Source organism: Nycticebus coucang, chromosome 21 (assembly GCF_027406575.1).
Source record: "Nycticebus coucang isolate mNycCou1 chromosome 21, mNycCou1.pri, whole genome shotgun sequence".
NCBI lineage: Eukaryota > Metazoa > Chordata > Mammalia > Primates > Lorisidae > Nycticebus > Nycticebus coucang.
The window spans coordinates 16,573,433-16,592,628 of NC_069800.1; the positions used below are offsets into that span (position 1 = coordinate 16,573,433).

The 19,196-nt window shown below is 42.4% G+C and overlaps 1 protein-coding gene and 1 pseudogene across 4 annotated transcripts in view; both read right to left on the reverse strand.

Moving 5' to 3' along the window:
* Positions 1-1,730: 1,730 nt before the first annotated feature.
* Positions 1,731-4,178, reverse strand: LOC128573746 (tyrosine-protein kinase BTK-like; annotated as a pseudogene). Its single transcript, XR_008376537.1, has one exon. The product of XR_008376537.1 is annotated as a tyrosine-protein kinase BTK-like (transcript).
* A 5,810-nt stretch (positions 4,179-9,988) lies between these two features.
* Positions 9,989-19,196, reverse strand: part of ZNF133 (zinc finger protein 133) — a 46,863-nt gene continuing 37,655 nt past the window's right edge. For all 3 annotated transcript variants that reach the window (XM_053574570.1, XM_053574571.1, XM_053574569.1), the window contains one exon: positions 9,989-12,217. In XM_053574570.1, the coding sequence (XP_053430545.1) occupies positions 10,470-12,217 (1,748 nt within the window). In that variant the 3' untranslated portion in view covers positions 9,989-10,469. The remainder of the gene's footprint in view (positions 12,218-19,196) is intronic.

Below are 19,196 nucleotides of genomic sequence, written 5' to 3' on the forward strand. Positions count from 1 at the left end.
AAGCTAGGTTAGAGTTGAGGCAACCTGGGGTCCGATATCCCTCTGAAAGCAGTGTGTCAGAATCTTTGGTGATATTTGGGAAATTTTCTTTTATAATATTCTCTAGTATGGCTTCCATTCCTCTGGGGCATCCTTCTTCCCCTTCTGGAATTCCTATAACTCGTATGTTGGAACGCTTCATAAAGTCCCATAATTCTGACAGTGAACGTTCTGCTTTCTCTCTCTTCTTTTCTGCCTCTTTTACTATCTGAGTTATCTCAAGAACTTTGTCTTCTACCTCTGAAATTCTTTCTTCTGCATGGTCTAACCTGTTGCTGATACTTTCCATTGCATCTTTAAGTTCCCTAATTGACTGTTTCAGTTCCTTCAGCTCTGCTATATCCTTTCTATATTCTTCAGATTGTTCATCTCTTATTTGACTCTGTTTTTGGATTTCCTTTTGGTTATTTTCCACTTTATTAGCAGTTTCCTTCATTGTTTCCATCATTTCTTGCATTGTTTTCATCATGTGTATTCTAAATTCCCTTTCTGACATTCCTAAAATTTCTTTACAGGTGGAATCCTCTGCAGTAGCTACCTCATGATTCCTTGGCGGGGTTGTTCTGGACTGGTTCTTCATGTTGCCTGGAGTTTTCTGCTGATTCTTCCTCATGAGTGATTTCTTTTATCTGTTTCCTTGCCCTAATTTTCCTTTCACTTCCTCTTGCTCTGTAAGTTCTTGTGCTGGTTTTCCACTGTTTTAGTCCTCCTCTTGGGTTCCAGAAGACTCTCGCTGACTATTTGTATCCTCACAGGGATGATGATAGGCAGATCCCACCAGCCAGAGATGCCTGGAGTCCTATCTCCCCGGACTCATGGTGCTGAGATGCAAGGAAGCTGTTACTCAACTGCCATCTTGCTCTTGCTCCCCAATTTATATTTTTAATAGGCTTATCGAAAATCAAATGATGATAAGTGTCTGGGTTCACCTCTTGGTCTTCAATTCTGTTCCATACATTTACCTCTCTATTTTTGTGCCAGTACCATGCTGTTTTGATCACGATTTATTTATTTATTTATTTATTTTTTTGTAGAGACAGAGTCTTACTTTGCTGCCCGTAGAGTGTCATGACATAATACAGCTCACAGCAACCTCCAGCTTTTGGGCTTACGCGATTCTCTTGCCTCAGCCTCCCGAGCAACTGGGACTACAGGCGCCTGCCACAATGCCCAGCTATTTTTTGGTTGCAGTTTGGCCGATTCCAGGTTTGAACCTGCTACCCTCGGTATATGGGGCTGGCACCCTACTCACTGAGCCACAGGCGCCACCCTGATCACAATTGATTTATAATATGATCTGAAGTTGGGAAGTGTGATTCCTCCCAATTTGTTTTTATTTCTGAGTAATGTCTTGGCTATTTGAGGTTTTTTTCTGTTTCCATATACAACGAAGTACTAATATTTCCAGGTATTTAAAATATGAGAGAGGTGCTTTTATAGGGATCGCGTTAAATCCATAAATTGCTTTAGGTAGTATAGACATTTTAACAATGTTGATTCTTCCCAGCCATGAGTATATTTTTCCATTTGTTAACATCTTCAGCTATTTCTTTTCTCAGAGTTTCATAGTTCTCTTTATAGAGATCTTTCACATCCTTAGGTAGATGCACTCCCAGATATTTCATCTTCTTCTTCTTTTTTTTTTTGCTTTCTAGTAATTTTATTTTATTAAAACATCCTCCCATTTTTAAGACACCATTTTGTTCTTTCCAAATGGCCCTGCAAAGCTGTAATGCCTACCCAAAGATTTAGACCCTTTGTGAGGCTATTTACATCCATCTCTCCCCCAAAATGTTTCCATCCTAACTAAATTCAGTCTGTGTTTATAGTCTTGGAAAATTTCATGGGGGGTGGCAATGCCAGGCAGAATAATTCCTTGGCCTTTGCTCAAAAGGCACTATCCCAGGGAATCAAAGAAGAGAGGCATTCCTAGATCTAGGGGGGGGTCTTTGTGTAGTCAGTGGGAGCATAGGTTCCAGGGCCTATGAGACTGGAAGTTCCTCAGAGAAGAGAAATTGGGGCTTGTGGAGGAGAGGAGTAGAGCCAAGCTTATTGGTGAGCTCAGGATTCTTCATCCATCACATCTAGAATATTGCCGAAAAGAATTTTGAAAGTGGGATGTTCATCTGCTTTCTCATGCCAACAACTGTACATGATGGTGTACACCCTCTCTGAAGCCAGATGAGACCTGTAAAGTCATAGGCCTTTTGTAATGTGTTCAGCGGTCTCACTGTTAGTAAATCTTTCATATGGCATCTTCCCTAGGGAGTAAATTTCCCACATCAAAACCCCAAAGCCCAAATGTCAGATTTGCTGCTGAACTTGCTATACACACAGACTTCTGGTGGAGACCACCAGACTGGAAACTTGGAGCCTACTGAACTTGTGTATTCATCATCCAGGACATATCTGGACAGGCCAAAGTCAGATACTTTAACAACTCCTTGATCATTTACCAGTTTCGAGCTGCCAGGTCTCGGTGAAGGAACTGCTTTGACTCCAGGTATTCCATGGCTTCGCAGACATCCTTGCACATCTCTAGCATTTGCTGAGTCTGGAAGTGGTGGCGCATCTCGCTCAGGTAGTTCAGGAGGCAGCCATTGGCCATGTACTCAGTGATGATGAAGATGGGGCGCTGTTTGGTGCAGACACCATACAACTGCACCAGCTTCTCATAGGAAAGATTCATCATGACTTTGGCTTCTTCAATGAACTCATCTTCAGACATAGAGCCTTCTCTGATCATCTTGATAGCCACATCATACTGGCCTCTCCATTTCCCATACTTCACTACTCCAAATTGTCCAGTTCCCAGCTCCTTCAAGAAGGTCAGGTCCTTTGGATCAATTTCCCATGATCCATAGCCCAGGCCAGCAGTGGAAGGTGCATTCTTGTTTTGTTGAGACACTGGATATTTGAGCCTGGATATGAGTCCTGCAGAGTTGTGCTGATGGTAGTTAATGAGCTCCAGGATGGTGCTGAAAAGGTGCTTCTTAGCCAGGTAATACTGGCTCTGAGGTGTAGAACACACAACATAATGGTGGATCACCCCTTGAGGGTCCCCTGTAGATTTAGCAAATACAGACACTGTGTATTTCCCGGCTTTGCTGGAGTCTCTGACAATGAAACCTCCTTCTTTCCCCTCTTGCTTTAGCAGTTGCTCAGCTTGCCTCTGAGTCATATGCTTGGAATACCACTCATACATTTCTATGGAGTCTTCTGCTTCAGTGACATAGTTACTAGGGATGTAGCCTTCCTGCCCGTTTTTATCTCAGGCTCGCCATCATGGTAAGTTGCTTTCCTCCAGGATAAAATATTCATCACCCTTCTGCAGCTGTAGGTCATTTGCATTCATTGGCATGTAATCATAAAGGGCTACAACCTTTTTCAGCTCACTTGTGGACACTGGTCCTGCCTCTGGCTCAGGCAGCAGTGGCTTTTTCAAGATCTGGTCCTCCTCAGGGGTTGGGGGAAGAGGCTTTTTTGTCTTCCGGTGAGAACTCCCAGGTTTTAAGCTTCCATTCCTGTTCTCCAAAACTTGGCAGCCCATGGCATTTTTGGCTGTCTGAGAGCAGCAGAGGTACTGCCCATCAATCCAGAAGCAAGGGTGATATTTCTGTACCAGATCACTGTTGTAGCGGATTACATTTTTGAGCTGGTGAATCCAACGTTTCCTCAGTTCTTCAGTTGGAGAGAAGACATAAAGGGGGCCTTCATCATATAAGGGATAAGGAACCTTTCAATGATTGAAATCTGCTCCATTTCACTGGACTCCTTACCCCTTCTCGGAATCTGTCTTTCAGGGGGAGGATTTTTTTCAGGAACCACTGTTTCAATGCAGGTGATCTTCTCCACATCTGTTGAACCCTTCTTATTGCCTTTTCTCCCACGATCAAAGTCATACTCATAGTAGGAAAGTTTGCTCATAGTCAAAAGAAAAAGGCGCTTCTTGAAGTTTAGAGGTGATGTTTTCTTTTTCTGCTGAGATCGTTTCAGAAAGATGCTCTCCAGTATCACCGTAGCCATAGTTTCTTTCAGTAGCTCACTGTGTGCTCAGTCCTGACTTAATACAGGTTGCTTCCCAGATGCATTGAGATGCCAGGACTTGGAAGGTGGGACTCGATCTCAGCAGACACTGGCCCTGGAGACATATTCTTACAGTCCAGAGAGCAGATATTTCATCTTCTTTGACACTATTGTAAAGGGAATAGAATCTTTGATTGTTTTTTTCCCCTTGACTATTGTTGGTGTATATAAAGGCTACAGATTTATGAGTGTTAATTTTGTATCCTGAGACATTACTATATTCCTTGATCACTTCTAGGAGTTTTGTAGTGTTGATTCCTTGGGGTTTTCCTGATATATAATCATATCATCTGTGAAGAGTGACAATTTGATCTCCTCTGGTCCTATTTGGATCCCCTTGATTGCCTTCTCCTGCCTGATTGCAGTGGGTAAGATTTACAATGTTACATTGTACATGTTACATGTTACAATGTAACTTACAATGTTACATTACAATGTTAAAAAGCAATGGAAACAGTGGGCATCCTTGCCTGGTCCCTGATCTGAGTGGAAATGATTTTAATTTTATTCCATTCACTATGATATTGGCTGTGGGTTTGCTGTAGATGGCCTCTATCAGTTTAAGAAATGTTCCTTCTATGCCTATTTTCTTAAGCGTTCTGATCAGGAAAGGATGCTGGATATTGTCAAAAGCTTTTTCTTCATCAGTTGAGAGAATCATATGGTCTTTGTTTTTTAATTTGTTTTTGTGATATATTTATGGATTTACGTATATTGAGCAATCCTTGGGACCCTGGGATGAAACCCACCTGGTCATCGTGTATAATTTGTTTGATGTGTTGTTTTGGATTCTGTTTGCTAGGATCTTATATTTTTCAGCCTGCCTCCCTGCCCATGGGAAATAAGACGCTTTTCTATCATTTCTATTTCTGGTGTTTCTATTACAAATGTCATGGGTTTCCTTTGCCTCTTACTGAAGTTTGTTCCATTAGGAAAAAATCACACCCACAAAGCTGTTCAGGACAAGCCTTTCTCTGATTTGGGTTCAGTGTCAAGGTGCTATGGGATGGTACCATTAAAATTCAGAAACCACTTTGTGTATTGTCCCAGGACCCACACAATTTAATCCTTTTGAAGTCTTAAAATAAAAGGCTCTTACCCTTGAGATGATCTTCACTTCAAGAGCCACTTATTTTGAGCAAAACTACTTTGCCACGGAACACAACATGGGAGGTATGATTGAGAAATGCGATTAGCCCTGCTGGAGAACTACTGAGGGTGTGTGGTGAAGGATCTTTAGCTAGTTACTGGACGGATGACTGGCAAAGGAATAGGTCCTGGGATAGTGCCAAGGAGCATGAATCAAAGTCCTAAACCCTGGAATTGTCAGACTGATTTGGGAGTGTGGTTTCAAAAGTCTTATCCCTATTATTGGAAGGCTGAGAAAGACACATTGTTAAAGATTATCATATAGAATCATGTGTCACTTAATAACAGGAATCTGTTCTAAGAAACTATTAGATGATTTCATTGTTGTGTGAACATCATAGAATGCACTTACCCAAACCTAGATGGTGTAGCCTGTGACTCACCTAGGATATATGGCATAGCCTAGTGCTCCTAGGTTACAAACCTGTATAGCATGTGACTACCCTGACTACTGTAGGCAACTGTAACACAATAATATTTGTGTATCTAAACATTGAACAGGTATAGTAAAATACAATATAAAAGATGAAAAATAATACAACTGTATAGGGTACTTTCCATGCACAGGGCTTTCAGGACTGGAAATTGCCCTGAGTGAGTCGCTGAGTGAACGTGAAGGCCTACGACATTACTGGTAACTACTGTAGATTTTATAAAGAATGCACATCTAGGTTATGTTAAATTTATAATTTTTTCTTCAATAAAAGATTAAACTTAGCTTAATATAACTTTTTTACTTTATATTTTTCACTTTTTGACTCTTTGGTAATAACATTTAGCTTAAGACACATATTTTGTGCAACCGTACAAAAATATTTTCTCATATCCTTATCTTATAAACCCGTTTCTAATTTTAATTTTTTTCAAAATAAATGCAAAATTTAATGAAAAAAATGAGTACAGAGTGAATGGAAAGGAACAAAAACAGTCAATGAATGAAGGAGTAAATGAGTTAACAAGTGAAGCAGTTTTAGAAAAGCATGTTAATAGACTAGTCAGGCATACTTCCTTCAGGCCTTATCCAGTAATATGAGCCCCTCTTAAAAGGTGGTCCACACATAGACATACACAAACACATATGCAGTCAGTCTGCATATTACAAACCATCAAGATCAAGTAACCCATAACTAGGGAGATCATGTATTCCACTCTGCTTTGGACAATTCTGGTTTATGTCTGTTGGCCTGGAGTAATTACTAACAGCATCCCCTTTCTCAAAAGTCCCAGTTTGGACAATAAATTACATAGTGATTCTTCTACCCCAAACCAACATGGTTTATGAAAGACATAATAAATGCCAACATGATCCTATATGATAGCCCTAAGTATGCAAACAGATGATAACAAGAAAAAAAAAAGGGATAAATTAGATCCTGTGACAGGGTCATATTCCATGAGGGGTATCTTGTTAAAATAACGTTAAGTTTTAAGGTCCCTTTGTGCACCGAGGATTAATTTGGTCTCAGCTAAAGATGATGAAATTCCAGACACAAACACCAGAGGGAGAGGAGCAGTGAGGCTTGCTAGAGCTGATGGGACCTGTGGAGGCAACTCAGACTCCCCAAAATCCAAGTCTGTCACGTTTCCCTAGAGATGCAGTAAATCTTGGGCCCACAGGCAAGCAACCAGCCACAATTATGCCCTTCCAGTATGCCCTGGATGGGGTCCATATCCTGTCCACTTCAGAGTCCCTAGGTTGGCCTATGAACCAGAACTTGTCATTTCCTATATAACCAGGGTCACCAGGCCACATCTTTAGAAAAATGTTAGCTGAGAAGCTATCTTAAAGGTCACACTTTGATCCAACCAAATAAACTTTCGGACATAATTACCCTGCAGACAGGCTCCTCGTGGTCAACATTTGTCTTTTTTTTTTTTAAATTTTTATTGTTGGGGATTCATTGAGGGTACAATAAGCCAGGTTACACTGATTGCAATTATTAGGTAAAGTCCCTCTTGCAGGTCAACATTTGTCTTAATGTGCTGATTTACCTTTTGAGATTTACCTTTTTACCCACATCGAAGCACCAGTTTTCAGTTACAGCCAGAGGTGGATTTATTACAAATCTAATGAAGCTTGATCTTCGGGGCCCCTTCCAAAGCCCTGTACCTAATTTTATTTTCATATTCTTTTTATTAAAGAAGTTTTCCTTAATAGGTCAAGCTTCCAGTCCCATAAAATCTGGATCATCTCCTGCTTATGGCGTAACAGTTGGAAAATGTTCTTTTTTTTTTGCAGTTTTTGGCTCGGGCTGAGCTTGAACCCACAACCTCTGGCATATGGGACCAGCGCCCTACTCCTTTGAGCCACAGGCGCCACGCAACAGTTGGAAAATTTTCACTGTGAACATCACTAGAACCCACTCCACTCCTGGCATGTGAAGGCCTTCCCATGTGAAGGCTGCCTCTTTTTGGCTGTGCCTCAGTGGACACAGACAACTCAGCCTTCCACCTCAGCATGAGTGGAACAAGATCTCAGAAGGGCAGCAGGAAGCCAGGGCTTCCTGGAAATCAATAAAGCAGGCCAGGAAGAAAGGGGGAAATGGTGATGGGAGAGAAGATAGCAGGCACAGAGAGCAAATACTGATTCAACAGTAAGTTATCACAACCTCCCAAAGCTTCCAGCCAGGCGGTGCACTAGTCTGGGAGCTGCTTGAGGGGAGTGCTGTGCGTTCTTCCAAGCAGCATGGGTGCCCAGCGCAGTGCGCCATCAACATTAAAGGATGTCCTTCCTTTCGTCTATTCATTTTTATCTTCCATTTTACCAGGCCATATTCTCAAACTTGATACTCTTAGTGGCTTGTAAACTAATAGGTGCATAGGACAATCAGTGTCACTGGTACTTTCTTAAAATATTCCCCTTTGGAGTACAGCTGAAGGGGAAAAGCTCCTTGTCTGCTAGTTTTTTCTTAAATTGTCTATACATATCAGACACCTTCCTTTCTTCACCCTGTGCTTCAGACTCAGGAAAGAAAAAACACCGACCTTGAGGTAACAGCCTTTTTCCCACTGAGCACTCTTTGCATATGGAATATTCAGGATTGGGTTTGGGAGGGGGAACTTAATTGGAGTTAAACACTTAACACACACATGGACTCGGTCCCTGTTTACAGGTAGCTCCTCTGGGACACAGAGACAATGGCTTTGGGCTGCTGTTCCATTTACATTCACAGTAAAAACACTGGACATGGTTTTGTTTATGTCCCACATTCATCCATAAATTCCAAACACTGTCATTACAGGAAGTTTATTACTCACCTCTCCCTATATATTATAGGGGTACTTTTATACAAAAGAAAGGTTTAGAGATATTTTTAGTTTTTAAAAACCAGGGAATCTGTGTTACTTATTAAAATAATGGGAGAAGATATTATTTGTCTTTTATGCTGGTGCCAAAATAAGAATTTAGAGGTGTTTTAAAGTTATTATTAAAATTAGGCTCCAGGTTAGAAAATTAAAATGAAGGGGAATAGTGTGAATTTTGTAGCATGTATACCAGACCACACGGCTGCACCTAGGGCAGCAAGGGAGTTGCCATCTTGACGCTGAACAATTAGGCCTAGCAGAAATGATCTCTGAAAGTAGAGTCTAATTTTAATTTTTTTTTTTGTTTGTTTTGTGATTTTTGGCCGGGGCTGGGTTTGAACCCGCCACCTCCGGCATATGGGACCGGCGCCCTACTCCTTGAGCCACAGGCGCCGCCCTAATTTTTAAAAAACTTATTAGAATTTTTGTAAAAAGCTAAGACACAAGCACATATTTAACCTAGGCCTACACAGGGTCAGGATAATCAATATCACTGTCTGCCTCTTCTACATGTTGTCTCACTGGAAGGTCTATAGCAGGCATCCTCAAACTTTTTAAACAGGGGGCCAATTCACTGTCCCTCAGACTGTTGGAGGGCCGGACTATAGTTAAAAAACAAACAAACTATGAACAAATTCCTATGCACATTGCACATATCTTATTTTGAAGTAAAAAAACAAAACAGGAACAAATACAATCACACAGCCTCATGTGGCCCACGGGCCGCAGTTTGAGGACCCCTGGTCTATAGTCTCATTAAGTGATAGGAATTTTTCAGCCTATTATAATCTTACAGGACCACTGTGGTATATACATGGTCTGTGGTTGACCTGAACATTGTTACGCAGTATGTGATTGTAGTTACTGGTGTAGCTGGGGTGGTTGGGTATTATCCATATCCTTGGTGGTCTGATATGGGCAATAACTGAGACCCAAGCCTCTGTTTGGTCATAGCTGAGCCAAGACTGGGTGCTGAGGATGATATACTGGTAAGAGGGCCCCAAGATGGAGGACGAGGGACTAAAGCCTGAGAAAAACAACACAGTGAGTCGGGGGATGATTCTACAAAGGCAACAATACAGACGTTGAGAGCTTCAAGGAGAGAAGTGGGAAAGAGCTGTCACAGTGCCAAGGGAAGAAGGTAGCTGCAGATGAAACTGGACTAAAGGAAGCTGTTTTCTGGAAGATTCCCTCCCCTCCTGAAATCTCTGTGTATAGTTACTAGATTCTCTCCTCAAAGGACCAGACTTTCCAATAAATATACAAATGATTTGGTTCTTACGTTTTCTAAGGAATGGAGTTCTGGTGGAGCAGTGGACTTAAAAGTTCAAGGTATCTCTATCACTCTTCACTCCCTATCTTTACAGGGGAAGGAATGAGGTACACAGCCAAAGTTACAGGTTTGTAAGGAAACTAAGTTTATTTTAGAACAAAAGGCCACAAAACATGAAGACTTAGCATGAAGAAAGTAAACTAAGTCAAATGTCCTCTGACCACTTATGGAATGCATTTTCTATTCCACTTCATGAAAGCATAAAAATTCTGACTGTTGGTCCTTGCCATCATATTTCCTTTTTTTTTTTTTTTTTCTTTGAGACAGAGTCTCACTTTCTTGCCCCTGGTAGAGTGCTGTGGTGCCATAACTCACAGCAACCTCAAACTGTTGGGCTCAAGCGATTCTCTTGCCTCAGCCTCTCAAGTAGCTGAGACTACAGGCACCCACCACCACGCCTGGCTACTTTCTTTCTTTCTTTTATTTTTTTTAAGAGATGGGGTCTCGCTTTGGCTCAGGCTGGTCTTGAACTCCTGAGCTCAGGCAATCCACCCACCTCAGCCTTCCAGAGAGCTAGCATTATAGACGTGAGCCACTGTGCCTGGCACAGTCACTTTTAAAAAGAGTATAAAGGGTCAGGAGATTGTCCCAAACAGGTGTCAGGGTTGGGCTGAAGTGCCTGTCTGTGGTGGCCAGACTTCATCTTCCTGTGCCTGTTGGGATGAGACTTTTGGTGAACACCTTGCCCACATGTCTTGCACACGCACGACTTCTCCCCCTTGTGTGTCACCTCATGTAAGGTGAGGTGTGACTTCTGGACAAAGCCTTGGCCACACTCCCCCCACACACAAGACTTCTCTTCTGAGTGTACCCGCTTATGTGTGATTAAAGCTGATTTATTGCTGAAGCCCAGGCCACACTGCCTGCACACAAATGGCTTCTCCCTCAAGTGTCTCCTCTTGTGCCTGATGAGGCCTGCCTGGTGGCTAAAGCCTCGCTCACACTCCCGGCACACATACGGCTTTTCCCCTGAGTGTGTCCGCTGGTGTGCGATGAGGTTTGACTTCTGGCTGAAGCCTCGCCCACACTCCTCACACACCATGGGCTTCTCCCCTGAATGTGTCCTCTGGTGTCTGATAAAATTGGACTGCTGGCTGAAGCCTCGCCCACAATCCTTGCACACAATGGGCTTCTTCCCTGAGTGTATGTTCTGGTGTCTGTTGAGGTGTGACTTTAGACTAAAGCTTCGCCCACACACTCCACACACATACGGCTTCTCCCCGGTGTGTGTCCGCCTGTGAGAGATGAGGGTGGAGTTCTGGCTGAAGCGGTGCCCACACACTCCGCACACGTAGGGCTTCTCCTTTGAGTGTGTCCTCTGGTGGTTGACAAGGGTCGTCCTCTGCCTAAAGCATCGTCCACACTCCTTGCAGGCATAGGGCTTCTCCCCTGAGTGTGTCCTCTGGTGGCAGATGAGATTTGACCTGTCGCTGAACCCCAGGCCACAGTCACTGCACACAATGGTCTTTTCCTCCAAGTGTGTCCTCTGGTGTCTAACGACAGCTGACTTCTGGCTAAAGCCTTTGCCACACTCCCGGCACACATAAGGCTTCTCCCCTGAGTGTGTCCGCTGGTGTATGATGAGGTTCGACTTCTGACTGAAGCCTCGCCCGCACTCACTGCACATGTACGGCTTTTCGCCCGAGTGTGTCCGCTCATGTATGATGAGTGTTGATTTCCGGTTAAAACCTCGTCCACACTCCCCGCACACAATAGGTTTCTCCTCTGAGTGTGCCTTCTGGTGCCTGGCCAGGCTTTTCTTGAGACTGAAGCCCTTTGCACATACCCCACACACATACGGCTTCTCCCCTGAGTGTATCCGCTGGTGACTGAGCAGGTTTGTCATCTTGCTAAAGCTCAGTCCACACTCTCCACAGTTGACTGCTCCAAATCCCAAGACTTCTATCCTCTTCAACAGTTGGTCTGTTTCCTCAGGGTTCCCCATCTGGGTTGGGCTGGCCTCTAGCTCCACTCCTCTGATGTCATTCTGAGAGCCGACTGGCTGCTGGTGGGGTGGCCTGGAGAAAGCTCCCGGAGTCCTTTTCTTTGTCCTTCCAAACAAAGGCTTGGCACGTTCTCTCTCCTGACTGTCGGCTTTTTCATTCCAGGAACTTCCATCAGAGGCTCCTTGCTGTTTCTCCTGGTCTCCTGGGCAAGATTCTTCCGGCTGGGCGTGACTTTCTGCACACAAGCATGCAAAGATCCAGGGGGGATGATTACACGGCACATGCTGTGTGGGGTATTTCTGACTGGACAAATCTGGAGGGCAGAGACGACCAAGGTGGAGCTCTGGCTTTGGTTTTGCTGTAGAGAGAAAAGTCTGAGTCAGAACTGAGACCTCAGTGGGGCAACCAGAGCAATTCTGCCTTGTCTGATGGGGATTTCCATCTCCCGTTCTTCAAAACGTCTGCAACTTAAGTGCTACCCAACCAAGACTTCCTTTACATGGCCTGTTTCAGTGATTTTCAACCAGTGCCGTGAGAGGCTCTTTGATGCACCACAAAAAGTTTTAAAGATTATTAATTAAATTATTTTCAAAAGTTCAATGCACACTAAGTGTGTGGGTATATGTGTGTGTGTGTATATATATATTTTTATTTATTCTCTCTCTTTTTTTTTGAGACACAGTCTCACTATGTCGCTCTGGGTAGAGTGCCATGGCGTCATTGCTCACAGCAACCTCAAATTCAAGTGATTCTCCTGCCTCAGCCTCCTGAGCAGCTGGGACTATAAGCGCCCACCACAATGCCCAGCTATTTTTTTTAGAGACGAGGTCTTGTTCACTCAGGCTGGTCTTGAACCTGTGAGCTCAGACAATCCACTCGCCTCAGTCTCCCAAGTGCTGGGATTACAGGCATGAGCCATCTCGCTTGGCTATTCTTTTTTTTGATCAGCATAATTTACGTGTGCAGCAGAAGTTTAACTATAGATTCAAGTGTGCCATGGGATAAAAAAATGTTGGAAAACACTGCTCTATTACAATCTAGAAAACCTACTCCTGAGACTTCCTTTATGCATCAAAGTGTAAAAACACCACAGGTGTTTCAGGTATGAATGGGGCAAACACGGAACTGCTCCTCCTCTGTTATGATCACCTCACTCATCACTGCCCACGCTAATAACAACCATGCCCACAGATATTGCTTTTTCAGTAGCTGAGTGCTATCTAATCACCAGACCTGTGTGGAAATGTCCTTGTGTTTTTCTTACTTCCCTGTAAGCACAAAGGGAAAGGCTGAGAGAGCAGTCGAAGCCCCGTGCAGGAAGCAGCGTGAGGGCAGGCACAGCAAATGTGCGGCACAGCTGCCCAGGAGTCATGAACAAGCTTGTTAGAGGATCACTTTTGCCAGAATTTCTTCAAGACTTTCAGCGGTGGATAACACACATAATCTACACCACTACTGACTTTAGAGATGCTCCTTCCTCATGTCCCTGACCAATCTAAGTCCTGGTAATTTCCATAATTAGTGTAAATAAAAATTTCCTCAGAAATCGGTGTGAAAGAAGAATTTTCTACTTATAGAGGCTCTTGTGTAGGAAACGTCAATGCTGGTTGTAAGGTTTCATCAAAACTGGTTCCAGTCAGCTGAAAGCAATCCACGACCAAGTGATCTGAGAAACCAGGCGTGGGTCTCATGAGAGTTAACTGAACACTCTTTTCTCAGCCAATGAACAATTAGGCTTTTTAAACTTGTGTACGTATCTACATTCCAGTATTATTCCATCCTATCGAGAATGGTACTTTGGGATCCTAATTATATTAATAACTAACATAGCTACCCCTCCCTAACACTTAAAACTCTGACCCTGCCTACTAAGTGAATCCTTCCCTTCTGTGTTTTACTCACTGACCAATTTTCTTTTTCCAGTACTCTGAAAGCCTGTACTTCAGGCTTTGATGACAGTCTAGGGAGCCACAAATCTACCCTGATGCCCACCTCTGCTCAGCCCCAGTGCGATGGGGCTCCTGCTGAGCAAGTGCACTTTCCCGAGACCCTTCCTACTCATAGGACGGGGTGATGAGTTGTCCCTCTAGCCGGGGTGTCCAACCTGTAGCCTGCAGACTGCATGCAGATTGAGGACTGCTTTGCTTATCTGTGGTGTCAGATACCATGAAAACTATGCATGAAACTTTTCTTTTGCTCATTAGCTTTTGTTAGTGTTTGTGTGTCTTACTGTGTGGCTCAAAACAATGCTTTTTCCAATGTGGTGAAGAAAAGCCAAAAGGTTGGATACTCTTGAGTCTAGACCAGTGGTTCTCAACCTTCCTAATGCCATGGTCCTTTAATATAGTTCCTGTGGGTCATGACCCACAGCTTGAGAACCACTGGTCTAGACTGTTCCACAACAGTGACTGAATGCTGACTGCTTTCACTGAGCTCTCACTAAGTTAATTTTGTTTAATCTAGGTCATTTGAGATCCACAACTCAAAACTGGTTTTGTATTTCTGTTTCTGGCCAGCAACTTCCTTGAGATTATGGTAACTCTGGAGTTTGGTGAATTTTTAGATTTGATTTGTTGGCTGTTTTTTACTCTTACATATGATGGAAAAGGGAAGCACTTGGTGATAATGCCTGTTTCCTTTATGCACATTAGGCCACAGAGACTTGGGTAAGTAGGTCTTTTAGCAGAAGGAACTCCTGTGTCTGCTCTGGGTTAAGCATGGTGACTGATTTTTGACACCAGAAATTCTCTCACCCACTCTGGGAACTAAGGCTTCTGATGAGACTTCTTATAGCCTTCACTTCTGTGTGTATATATATAAAGTGTCAGGCTTTTGTTTAGAATAACTATAATTCACTATAGGCTCCTTCAGAGACATTTTAAATTTATGCTTTTATCAGACTCCTCAGTCAAGTTAAATAACAGGGAGAGTTTACTTTTATTATTATTTTTTTTTATTTATTTTATTTATTTTTATTTTTTTTGTAGAGACAGAGTCTCACTTTATGGCCCTCAGTAAAGTGCCGTGGCATCACAGCTCACAGCAACCTCCAACTCCTGGGCTTAAGTGATTCTCTTGCCTCAGCCTCCCGAGTAGCTGGGACTACAGGCACCCGCCACAACGCCCGGCTATTACAGGGAGAGTTTACAATTCTTAAAGATTATGGTAACTCTTGTTACTCTTTAAAGAAACTAAGTAATTAATTTTTAATGATAAATAGAAATTGTATGCCTTTATTATGTACATGTTTTAAAATATGTATGCATTATGATATCAGTAAGATAATTAACATATGTAGTACCTCATATCTATCATTTTTGTGGTGAGAATGCATAAAATCTACTATCTTGGCAATTTTAAAGAACATGGTATGTTGTTTTAACTATAGTCACTAGGTTGTGCAATAGATCTCTTGAACATATTTCTTCTTACTGAAATTTTGTATCCTTTGACCAGCATCTCCCTGATCATCCCAACCCTCAACTGGTAACCACCATTCTACTCTCTGTTTCCTTGAGTTTAACTATCTTAGATTCCACATGTAAGAATGAGCAGTATTTGTTTAGCGGCGAGTAGTTCATCTTACTTCAAAGTAAATATTCTCCAGATTTATCCATATTGTTGCAAAAATCCTGTTTTTTTTTTTTTGTTGTTGAGACAGAGTCTCACTTTATTGCCCTTGGTAGAGTGCTGTAGTATCACAGCTCACTGCAACCTCCAACTCCTGGGCTTAGGTAATTCTCTTGCCTCAGCCTCCTGAGTAGCTGGGATTACAGGTGCCTGCTACAATGCCCAGCTATTTTTTGTTGCAGTTTGGCTGGAACTGGGTTCGAACCCGCCACCCTCGGTATATGGGGCTGGCACCCTACCCACTGAGCCACAGGCGCCGCCTGCAAAAATCCTGCTAACTTTCATTACTGTATTATATAACTGTATTAGTATTTTTACTAATGAAGTAGCCAATACAACTCTATGGCTTTTCTTATAACTGGCCTGTTTTGAGAATTCTGATATTGCCTTTTTAAAATCCAGGTCTCAAATATAGAATAATGTGACTGTTAAGATGTATTTTACACCTAAAAATAATAGTCTTTTCCTCCATTATACCTATATTTTGGGTTTCTAAGATAGCTCCCTGGACAAGCACAAAGATTTACGCCTTAAATTCATATAGCATTCTTCAGGTTTTAAACTGTTTAATATTTTTATGAGAGTTACTATTTTTCCTTAAAACAAGGATTAAAAACAAAACATAAATCATAAAGATAAGTTTAAACTTAAAACAATTACAGGTAGACCACTTGCTATCAATATAAATTTTTCAATAATTACATACTTTTCAAGTTGAGAAAAATATGTATTTGTATAAATGTACAAAGCCCTGTGTATGTGGCATTTCCCAGACTCCTCCTGCCAATTTAGAATGAACATTCAGATCAGACTATGACCTTGTATCATCTCCCTCTCTAGCCAATATTTCTTCCATATTCTTGGCTAGATAGATCTGCTGTCCCCTAAGAGGAGGATTTTTGTGTCTCCTTCAAGGAGACAAGCAGCTTTTTCCTCTCGTATGTCAAGCACGTAAAGTTGGGCAGCTGTCCTCATTTTGTAATGTGCCTTCTACGCCGTTACCGATTATGCTTCTTTAGGGTCATTCACAGGCCTCTTGATTTCACACCCTGCCTTGAAGACCAGATAGTGTGGCAAGCATCCTCTTCACTCCAGGACCTGTCCACACTCTTGGGGTTTTCCACAGGGATGAGCCACTGGGTGACAGTCTCACTTTGTCACCCTTAGTAGAGTGCCCTGGCGTCACAGCTCACAGCAACCTCAAACTCTTGGGCTCAAGTGATTCTCTTGCCTCATCCTTTTGAGCAGCTGGGACTACAGGCGTCCGGCACAATGTCCTGCTACTTTTTAGAGACAGGGTCTCGCTTTGGCTCAGGCTGGTCACGAACTATTGAGCTCAGGCAATCCACCCTCCTCAACCTCTCAGAGTGCTAGGATTACAAGGCATGAGCCACTGCGCCTGGCCTCCAAGGACTTTTCTCCTTATAAAACAGTTCCTCATATCTTTACTTCTTTCTTCATATAATTGAGATCCAATGGACTTATATGCCAAATGATATTTTATTGAACTGTGTATTCAGTTGAGAGTCTATGGAACTACTATGATGTCCTCACAAGGACACTGTTATGGACTGAACTATGTGCCTCCTAATTCTTATGTTGAAGCTATAACCCCCAATGTGACTATATTTAGAGATGGAGTTTTTAAAGAGTTAAAGGTAAGCAAGGTCATAAGAGTGGGTTCTAATACAATGGGACTGGTGCCCTTTTAAGAAAAGGCAGAGACAGGCTGGGCATGGGAGTTCACACTTGTAATCCTAGCACTCAGGGAGGCCAAGGTGGGTGGATTGCCTGAGCTCACGGGTTTGATACCAGCCTGAGCCAGAGCGAGACCCCATCTCTAAAAAAGAGCCAGGCACTGTGGCCGGCACCTGTAGTCCCAGCTACTTGGGAGGCTGAGGCAAGAGAATTGCTTAAGTCTAAGAGTTTGAGGTTGCTGCGAGTTGTGACACCATGGCACTCTACCGAGGGTGACAAAGTAAGACTCTGTCTCAAAAAAAAAAAAAAGAAAAGAAAAGGAAGAGATGACAGGTGTGTGCTGTGAGCATAGAGAAAAGGCCATGTGAAGACACAGCAAGAAGTGTGTGTGTGTGTGTGTGTGTGTGTGTGGTCATTGTGGTAATCCCAGGAGAGATATCTCAGTGCAACCAAACCTGCTAACGCTTTGATCTTGGACTTCTAGACTCTAGCACTATAAGGAAAAAAGGCCAGGCAAGATGCCTGTAATCTCAGCACTTTGGAAGGCCAAGGTGCAAGGACTGCTTGAGGCCAGGAGTTCAAGACCAGCCTGAGTAATAGTGAGGGCAAGGTTCTACAAAGAAAAACATGAATAGCCAAAGCCTCTCTTGGTCTGGCATAAAATGGTATACCAGCTACATGCTACTGCTTAAAAAGCAAAACACCCAAATCACGTTATTTTTATTTTAAAATAAAAAGATGAACAAATAGCATACCAAAAATATAGATAAGAAAGTGGACTAAGATGATAACAATAAAGAGGAAGTTAAAGGAAAGAATATCACATGGAACAAAGGGAATTTCAACGTTAAAAACTTCATTAATGAATAAGATAAAATTGTTATGAACCTTTATGTACCTAATAACACATTACAGTGAAACATAAGGCAAAAACTTAGAAATAAATGGAAAATTTGACATAAAATACAATGACTCAGGACAGCTTTATGATTCTTTCTAGCAGATGAACAGTAAGAACATAAACAACTTGAAAAATAGGAAAAATTTATTATATGGACTATATTCCTCAATTTTAAAGCAGAATTAATTGTAAGGCTCTGTCTTCAATTTAATAAGACTGAGAGGAAATGTCTTACCCAGAAAAAGAAAATATATATTTCTCCCTTGGGCATGAAACATTTATAAAATTGTCAAAAGATTTTAATAATAAAACATACATACATATAATTCCTTAAAATTACTTATACCTCTATTATTTAAAAATAATGCAAAGTAGAACAAAAAATTCTCAGCAGTCCATTGCCCCCTGCTCCCTGCCCTTTAATTCTATCCCCATAGAGGTAATCATGAGGAATAGTAAGTAACAGCAATAGATTTCTATGTTTACGTAAACATACGACATACATTCTTTCATGTGCTTTTTTCAAATAAAAACTGAACTACGTAATACACGCTGTTCTTCAACTTTTTCATTTTACATATCCATTTAAGTATCTGAATTTTCTTGTTAAAGTAGGTAAAGAAAAAATTGCCTGTAATTAATGAACATATAGGAAATCTCATCACAAAACCAGGAAACTATAGGAGGCGGAGCAAGATGGCAGCCGAGTAACAGCTTCCTTGCATCTGGGCACCATGAGTCGGGGGAGATAGGACTCCAGGCATCTCTGGCTGGTGGGAACTGCCTATCATCACTCCTATGAGGCTACAGGGAGTCAGCGAGAGACTTCTGGACCCCAAGAGGAGGACTAAAACAGTGGAAAACCGGCAAGTGGTCGCGTGTGTTCAATCCGTCTAAACCCGCCCACAACTGTAAGTTCAGTAGCAGCGAGACTGCAAACCAGAAAGGCCTTACCTGTGAACTGTTTTGATGTCCTTGGACTTGGCACTGAGTTGAACTGCCTTGGGGAAGGCCTGAGCGGGAGTGCGGAGAACTTTGGCCGTTGTCTAGGGCCCCAGTCTGAGCCGCTGAGCCAGACGGAGCTAATAGTGTTTGGCGGTGGGTCACA